The sequence below is a fragment of the Oncorhynchus kisutch genome, unplaced genomic scaffold, assembly GCF_002021735.2.
Source record: "Oncorhynchus kisutch isolate 150728-3 unplaced genomic scaffold, Okis_V2 Okis01b-Okis20b_hom, whole genome shotgun sequence".
Taxonomy (NCBI): Eukaryota; Metazoa; Chordata; class Actinopteri; order Salmoniformes; family Salmonidae; genus Oncorhynchus; species Oncorhynchus kisutch.
The window spans coordinates 11,703,212-11,712,463 of NW_022261978.1; the positions used below are offsets into that span (position 1 = coordinate 11,703,212).

At 40.0% G+C, this 9,252-nt stretch overlaps 1 protein-coding gene across 1 annotated transcript in view; it reads left to right on the forward strand.

Moving 5' to 3' along the window:
• chtf18 (CTF18, chromosome transmission fidelity factor 18 homolog (S. cerevisiae)) overlaps positions 1–9,252 on the forward strand; it is a 61,300-nt gene that overhangs the window by 9,769 nt on the left and 42,279 nt on the right. The window contains 3 exon segments of the mRNA XM_031811171.1: positions 83–272; positions 2,844–2,936; positions 4,156–4,208. Of these exon segments, the coding sequence (XP_031667031.1) occupies positions 83–272; positions 2,844–2,936; positions 4,156–4,208 (336 nt within the window).

Here is a 9,252-nt window from a genome sequence, read left to right on the forward strand (position 1 = left end):
TAGTAATAGTGTCAGCAGCCAATGTCGATATGAGGAACTCTCAAATCAAAGTGTGTGTGTGTGTGTGTGTGTGTGTGTGTAGACCCCAGCTAATCCCGGTGATCTTGGACATCAGTGGCTTCGCAGCCATCCAGGAGTCTCCTCGGAGAGTCACCGCGGCAACGTCGTGTCACGTTCTGAAGCGCCCCCCGACCGAGGGGGGATACGTTAGCGTGACGGACCAGACAGGAAACCGCGTCTACCTCCGACAGACAGACGACCTGAGGGGAAAGGTAAACTTTTAGCCAATCACTGAGCTTTACCTGATCCACCAATCACCTCTCTCTCTGTCTCCCTTATTTACTGTCTTATAGGACCCCAGTCACCTCTCTCTGTCTCCCTTATTTACTGTCCTATAGGACCCCAGTCACCTCTCTCTCTGTCTCCCTTATTTACTGTCTTATAGGACGCCAGTCACCTCTCTCTCTGTCTCCCTTATTTACTGTCTTATAGGACCCCAGTCACCTCTCTCTCTGTCTCCCTTATTTACTGTCTTATAGGACCCCAGTCACCTCTCTCTCTCTCTCCCTTATTTAATGTCTTATAGGACCCCAGTCACCTCTCTCTGTCTCCCTTATTTACTGTCTTATAGGACCCCAGTCACCACTCTCTGTCTCCCTTATTTACTGTCCTATAGGACCCCAGTCACCTCTCTCTGTCTCCCTTATTTACTGTCTTATAGGACCCCAGTCACCTCTCTCTGTCTCCCTTATTTACTGTCTTATAGGACCCCAGTCACCTCTCTCTCTGTCACCCTTATTTACTGTCTTATAGGACCCCAGTCACCTCTCTCTCTGTCTCCCTTATTTACTGTCCTATAGGACCCCAGTCACCTCTCTCTCTGTCTCCCTTATTTACTGTCTTATAGGACCCCAGTCACCTCTCTCTCTGTCTCCTTATTTACTGTCTTATAGGACCCCAGTCACCTCTCTCTCTCTCTCCCTTATTTAATGTCTTATAGGACCCCAGTCACCTCTCTCTGTCTCCCTTATTTACTGTCTTATAGGACCCCAGTCACCTCTCTCTCTGTCTCCCTTATTTACTGTCTTATAGGACCCCAGTCACCTCTCTCTGTCTCCCTTATTTACTGTCTTATAGGACCCCAGTCACCTCTCTCTGTCTCCCTTATTTACTGTCTTATAGGACCCCAGTCACCTCTCTCTCTGTCTCCCTTATTTACTGTCTTATAGGACCCCAGTCACCTCTCTCTGTCTCCCTTATTTACTGTCTTATAGGACCCCAGTCACCTCTCTCTCTGTCTCCCTTATTTACTGTCTTATAGGACCCCAGTCACCTCTCTCTGTCTCCCTTATTTACTGTCTTATAGGACCCCAGTCACCTCTCTCTCTGTCTCCCTTATTTACTGTCTTATAGGACCCCAGTCACCTCTCTCTCTGTCTCCCTTATTTACTGTCTTATAGGACCCCAGTCACCTCTCTCTCTGTCTCCCTTATTTACTGTCTTATAGGACCCCAGTCACCTCTCTCTGTCTCCCTTATTTAATGTCTTATAGGACCCCAGTCACCTCTCTCTCTGTCTCCCTTATTTACTGTCTTATAGGACCCCAGTCACCTCTCTCTCTCTGTCTCCCTTATTTACTGTCTTATAGGACCCCAGTCACCTCTCTCTGTCTCCCTTATTTACTGTCCTATAGGACCCAAGTCACCTCTCTCTCTGTCTCCCTTATTTACTGTCTTATAGGACCCCAGTCACCTCTCTCTCTGTCTCCCTTATTTACTGTCCTATAGGACCCCAGTCACCTCTCTCTGTCTCTCTTATTTACTGTCTTATAGGACCCCAGTCACCTCTCTCTCTGTCTCCCTTATTTACTGTCTTATAGGACCCCAGTCACCCCTCTCTGTCTCCCTTATTTACTGTCTTATAGGACCCCAGTCACCTCTCTCTCTGTCTCCCTTATTTAATGTCTTATAGGACCCCAGTCACCTCTCTCTCTGTCTCCCTTATTTACTGTCTTATAGGACCCCAGTCACCTCTCTCTGTCTCCCTTATTTACTGTCTTATAGGACCCCAGTCACCTCTCTCTCTGTCTCCCTTATTTACTGTCTTATAGGACCCCAGTCACCTCTCTCTCTGTCTCCCTTATTTACTGTCTTATAGGACCCAGTCACCTCTCTCTCTCTGTCTCCCTTATTTACTGTCTTATAGGACCCCAGTCACCTCTCTCTGTCTCCCTTATTTACTGTCTTATAGGACCCCAGTCACCTCTCTCTGTCTCCCTTATTTACTGTCTTATAGGACCCCAGTCACCTCTCTCTGTCTCCCTTATTTACTGTCCTATAGGACCTAAGTCACCTCTCTCTGTCTCCCTTATTTACTGTCTTATAGGACCCCAGTCACCTCTCTCTGTCTCCCTTATTTACTGTCTTATAGGACCCCAGTCACCTCTCTCTGTCTCCCTTATTTACTGTCTTATAGGACCCCAGTCACCTCTCTCTGTCTCCCTTATTTACTGTCTTATAGGACCCCAGTCACCTCTCTCTGTCTCCCTTATTTACTGTCTTATAGGACCCCAGTCACCTCTCTCTGTCTCCCTTATTTACTGTCTTATAGGACCCCAGTCACCCCTCTCTGTCTCCCTTATTTACTGTCCTATAGGACCCCAGTCACCTCTCTCTCTCTGTCTCCCTTATTTACTGTCTTATAGGACCCCAGTCACCCCTCTCTGTCTCCCTTATTTACTGTCCTATAGGACCCCAGTCACCTCTCTCTCTCTGTCTCCCTTATTTACTGTCTTATAGGACCCCAGTCACCCCTCTCTGTCTCCCTTATTTACTGTCTTATAGGCTGTGGACCCCAGTGCTTTTCGTAGCTCCCATAATGCATTGGGTTTGCTGGCTGTTCCCATCGAGGTACTGAGAGAACAGGTGGCCGAGAAGGTGAGTACACCCCCACAGCTAACCTTGCGTGGACACACAATTCATTTTCCGTAAACCTAACACGTACTCTTAACCTAATCCTAACCTTAACCCAAAAACATAACCCTAGCTCCTAACCCTAGCTCTTAACCCTTAACCTAATCCTAACCTTAACCCAAAGACGTAACCCTAGCTCCTAACCCTAGCTCCTAACCCTTAACCTAAACCTAACCTTAACCCAAAGACCTAACCCTAGCTCCTAACCCTAGCTCCTAACCCTAGCTCTTAACCCTTAACCTAATCCTAACCTTAACCCAAAGACGTAACCCTAGCTCCTAACCCTAGCTCCTAACCCTTAACCTAAACCTAACCTTAACCCAAAGACCTAACCCTAGCTCCTAACCCTAGCTCCTAACCCTTAACCTAATCCTAACCTTAAACCAAAGATGTAACCCTAGCTCCTAACCCTTAACCTAATTCTAACCTTAACCTCTAAACCCCCTAGAAACAGCATTTTACCTTATGGGGACCAACAAAATGTTCCCAGTTTGTCAGATTTGAGTTTGTTTACTATTCTACTTCTGGTCTTCAGGTATAGTTAAACCTTCACCTTAAACACGTCCACACACACGCTTCCCAAAGTCTACAGCTGACTGTTTCTGACTGTTTCTGACTGAGCTGACTGTTTCTGACTGACTGTTTCTGACTGACTCTTTCTGTCTGTTTCTGTCTGACTGTTTCTGACTGAGCTGACTGTTTCTGACTGAGCTGACTGTTTCTGACTGACTGTTTCTGACTGTTTCTGTCTGACTGTTTCTGACTGAGCTGACTGTTTCTGTCTGAGCTGACTGTTTCTGTCTGTTTCTGACTGACTGAGCTGACTGTTTCTGACTGAGCTGACTGTTTCTGTCTGACTGTTTCTGTCTGACTGTTTCTGACTGTTTCTGTCTGACTGTTTCTGACTGAGCTGACTGTTTCTGTCTGAGCTGACTGTTTCTGTCTGTTTCTGACTGACTGAGCTGACTGTTTCTGACTGAGCTGACTGTTTCTGTCTGACTGAGCTGACTGTTTCTGTCTGACTGAGCTGACTGTTTCTGTCTGTTTTTGACTGAGCTGACTGTTTCTGACTGAGCTGACTGTTTCTGTCTGACTGAGCTGACTGTTTCTGACTGAGCTGACTGTTTCTGTCTGACTGAGCTGACTTTTTGTCTGTTTCTGATTTTCTGACTGTTTTCTGCAGCGTCATCGCCAAGTGGTGGAGGAATCTCAGCGCCTAACAGAGCGACTCAACAGGTGTGTGTGTGTGTGTGTGTGTGTGTGTGTGTGTGTGTGTACATGCAGTACCAATCTAAAGTTAAAGTTACTCATTCAAGGGTTTTTCTTTATGTTGAAAAATAGTGAAGACATGAACTATGAAATAACACATATGGAATCATGTAGTAACCAAAAAAGTGTTAAACAAATCAAAATATATTTGAGATTCTTCAAAGTTGCCACCCTTGGCTTTGATGACAGCTTTGCACACTCTTGGCATTCTCTCAACCAGCTTCACCTGGAATGCTTTTCCAGCAGTCTTGAAGGAGTTCCCACATATGCTGAGCACTTGTTGGCTCCTTCACTCTGCGGTCCAACTCATCCCAAACCATCTCATTTGGTTGAGATCGGGTTAATGTGGAGGCCAGGTCATCTGACGCAACACTCCATCACTCTCCTTGGTAAAATAGCCTTTACACAGCCTGGAGGTGTGTTGGCTCATTGTCCTGTTAAAAAACAAAATGATAGGCCCACTAAGCACAAACCAGGTGGGATGGCGTATCGCTGCAGAATGCTGTGGTAGCCATGCTGGTTAAGTGTGCCTTGAATTCTAAATAAATCACAGACAATGTCACCAGCAAAACACCATCACACCTCCTCCATGCTTCACGGTGGGAACCACACATGCAGAGATCATCCGTTCACCTACTCTGGGTCCACTAACCACAAATAGACTCCTCAGACCAAAGGACAGATTTCCGTCGGTCTAATGTCCATTGCTCGTGTTTCTTGGTCCAAGCAAGTCTCTTCTTCTTATTGGTGTCCTTTAGTAGTGGATTCTTTGCAGCAATTCGACCATGAAGGTCTGATTCACACCGTCTCCTCTGAACAGTTGATGTTGAGATGTGTCTGTTACTTGAACTCTGTGAAGGATTTATTTGGGCTGCAGTTTCTGATGCTGGTAACTCTAATGAACTTATCCTCTGTAGCAGAGGTAACTCTGGGTCTTCCTTTCCTGTGGCGGTCCTCATGAGAGACAGTTTCATCATATCACTTGATGGTTTTTGCGACTGCACTTGAAGAAACTTTCAAAGTTCTTGAAATGTTCCGGATTGACTGACCTTCATGCCTTAAAGTAATGATGGCCTGTCGTTTCACTTTGCTTATTTGAGCTGTTCTTGCCATAATATGGACTTGGTCTTTTACCAAATAGGGCTATCTTCTGTATACCACCCCTACCTTAAAGCTTTAAGAGGGAAAGAAATTCCACAAATTAACTTTTAACAAGGCACACCTGTTAATTGAAATGCATTCCGGGTGACTACCTCATGAAGCTGGTTGAGAGAATGCCAAGAGTGTGCAAATCTGTCACCAAGGCAAAGGGTGGCTACATTGGAGAATCTCAAATATGAAATATTTTATATATATTGTTGAACACTATGTTGGTTACTACATGACTCCATATGTGTTATTTCATAGTGTTGGTTACTACATGATTCCATATGTGTTATTTCATAGTGTTGGTTACTACATGACTCCATATGTGTTATTTCATAGTGTTGGTTACTACATGATTCCATATGTGTTATTTCATAGTGTTGGTTACTACATGACTCCATATGTGTTATTTCATAGTGTTGGTTACTACATGATTCCATATGTGTTATTTCATAGTGTTGGTTACTACATGACTCCATATGTGTTATTTCATAGTGTTGGTTACTACATGACTCCATATGTGTTATTTCATAGTGTTGGTTACTACATGATTCCATATGTGTTATTTCATAGTGTTGGTTACTACATGACTCCATATGTGTTATTTCATAGTGTTGGTTACTACATGACTCCATATGTGTTATTTCATAGTGTTGGTTACTACATGACTCCATATGTGTTATTTCATAGTTTTGGTTACTACATGATTCCATATGTGTTATTTCATAGTGTTGGTTACTACATGACTCCATATGTGTTATTTCATAGTTTTGGTTACTACATGATTCCATATGTGTTATTTCATAGTGTTGGTTACTACATGACTCCATATGTGTTATTTCATAGTGTTGGTTACTACATGACTCCATATGTGTTATTTCATAGTGTTGGTTACTACATGATTCCATATGTGTTATTTCATAGTGTTGGTTACTACATGATTCCATATGTGTTATTTCATAGTTTTGGTTACTACATGATTCCATATGTGTTATTTCATAGTGTTGGTTACTACATGACTCCATATGTGTTATTTCATAGTGTTGGTTACTACATGATTCCATATGTGTTATTTCATAGTGTTGGTTACTACATGATTCCATATGTGTTATTTCATAGTGTTGGTTACTACATGATTCCATATGTGTTATTTCATAGTGTTGGTTACTACATGACTCCATATGTGTTATTTCATAGTGTTGGTTACTACATGACTCCATATGTGTTATTTCATAGTTTTGGTTACTACATGATTCCATATGTGTTATTTCATAGTGTTGCTTACTACATGACTCCATATGTGTTATTTCATAGTTTTGGTTACTACATGACTCCATATGTGTTATTTCATAGTGTTGGTTACTACATGACTCCATATGTGTTATTTCATAGTGTTGGTTACTACATGACTCCATATGTGTTATTTCATAGTGTTGGTTACTACATGATTCCATATGTGTTATTTCATAGTGTTGGTTACTACATGATTCCATATGTGTTATTTCATAGTGTTGGTTACTACATGATTCCATATGTGTTATTTCATAGTGTTGGTTACTACATGACTCCATATGTGTTATTTCATAGTGTTGGTTACTACATGATTCCATATGTGTTATTTCATAGTGTTGGTTACTACATGACTCCATATGTGTTATTTCATAGTGTTGGTTACTACATGATTCCATATGTGTTATTTCATAGTTTTGGTTACTACATGACTCCATATGTGTTATTTCATAGTGTTGGTTACTACATGACTCCATATGTGTTATTTCATAGTGTTGGTTACTACATGACTCCATATGTGTTATTTCATAGTGTTGGTTACTACATGACTCCATATGTGTTATTTCATAGTGTTGGTTACTACATGATTCCATATGTGTTATTTCATAGTGTTGGTTACTACATGACTCCATATGTGTTATTTCATAGTGTTGGTTACTACATGATTCCATATGTGTTATTTCATAGTGTTGGTTACTACATGATTCCATATGTGTTATTTCATAGTGTTGGTTACTACATGATTCCATATGTGTTATTTCATAGTGTTGGTTACTACATGACTCCATATGTGTTATTTCATAGTGTTGGTTACTACATGACTCCATATGTGTTATTTCATAGTGTTGGTTACTACATGATTCCATATGTGTTATTTCATAGTGTTGGTTACTACATGATTCCATATGTGTTATTTCATAGTGTTGGTTACTACATGACTCCATATGTGTTATTTCATAGTGTTGGTTACTACATGATTCCATATGTGTTATTTCATAGTGTTGGTTACTACATGATTCCATATGTGTTATTTCATAGTGTTGGTTACTACATGACTCCATATGTGTTATTTCATAGTGTTGGTTACTACATGATTCCATATGTGTTATTTCATAGTGTTGGTTACTACATGATTCCATATGTGTTATTTCATAGTGTTGGTTACTACATGATTCCATATGTGTTATTTCATAGTGTTGGTTACTACATGATTCCATATGTGTTATTTCATAGTGTTGGTTACTACATGACTCCATATGTGTTATTTCATAGTGTTGGTTACTACATGATTCCATATGTGTTATTTCATAGTGTTGGTTACTACATGACTCCATATGTGTTATTTCATAGTGTTGGTTACTACATGACTCCATATGTGTTATTTCATAGTTTTGGTTACTACATGATTCCATATGTGTTATTTCATAGTGTTGGTTACTACATGATTCCATATGTGTTATTTCATAGTGTTGGTTACTACATGATTCCATATGTGTTATTTCATAGTGTTGGTTACTACATGATTCCATATGTGTTATTTCATAGTGTTGGTTACTACATGATTCCATATGTGTTATTTCATAGTTTTGGTTACTACATGATTCCATATGTGTTATTTCATAGTTTTGGTTACTACATGATTCCATATGTGTTATTTCATAGTGTTGGTTACTACATGATTCCATATGTGTTATTTCATAGTGTTGGTTACTACATGATTCCATATGTGTTATTTCATAGTGTTGGTTACTACATGATTCCATATGTGTTATTTCATAGTGTTGGTTACTACATGATTCCATATGTGTTATTTCATAGTGTTGGTTACTACATGATTCCATATGTGTTATTTCATAGTGTTGGTTACTACATGATTCCATATGTGTTATTTCATAGTTTTGGTTACTACATGATTCCATATGTGTTATTTCATAGTGTTGGTTACTACATGATTCCATATGTGTTATTTCATAGTTTTGGTTACTACATGATTCCATATGTGTTATTTCATAGTTTTGGTTACTACATGATTCCATATGTGTTATTTCATAGTGTTGGTTACTACATGATTCCATATGTGTTATTTCATAGTGTTGGTTACTACATGATTCCATATGTGTTATTTCATAGTTTTGGTTACTACATGATTCCATATGTGTTATTTCATAGTTTTGGTTACTACATGATTCCATATGTGTTATTTCATAGTGTTGGTTACTACATGATTCCATATGTGTTATTTCATAGTGTTGGTTACTACATGATTCCATATGTGTTATTTCATAGTTTTGGTTACTACATGACTCCATATGTGTTATTTCATAGTGTTGGTTACTACATGATTCCATATGTGTTATTTCATAGTGTTGGTTACTACATGATTCCATATGTGTTATTTCATAGTGTTGGTTACTACATGATTCCATATGTGTTATTTCATAGTTTTGGTTACTACATGATTCCATATGTGTTATTTCATAGTGTTGGTTACTACATGATTCCATATGTGTTATTTCATAGTGTTGGTTACTACATGATTCCATATGTGTTATTTCATAGTGTTGGTTACTACATG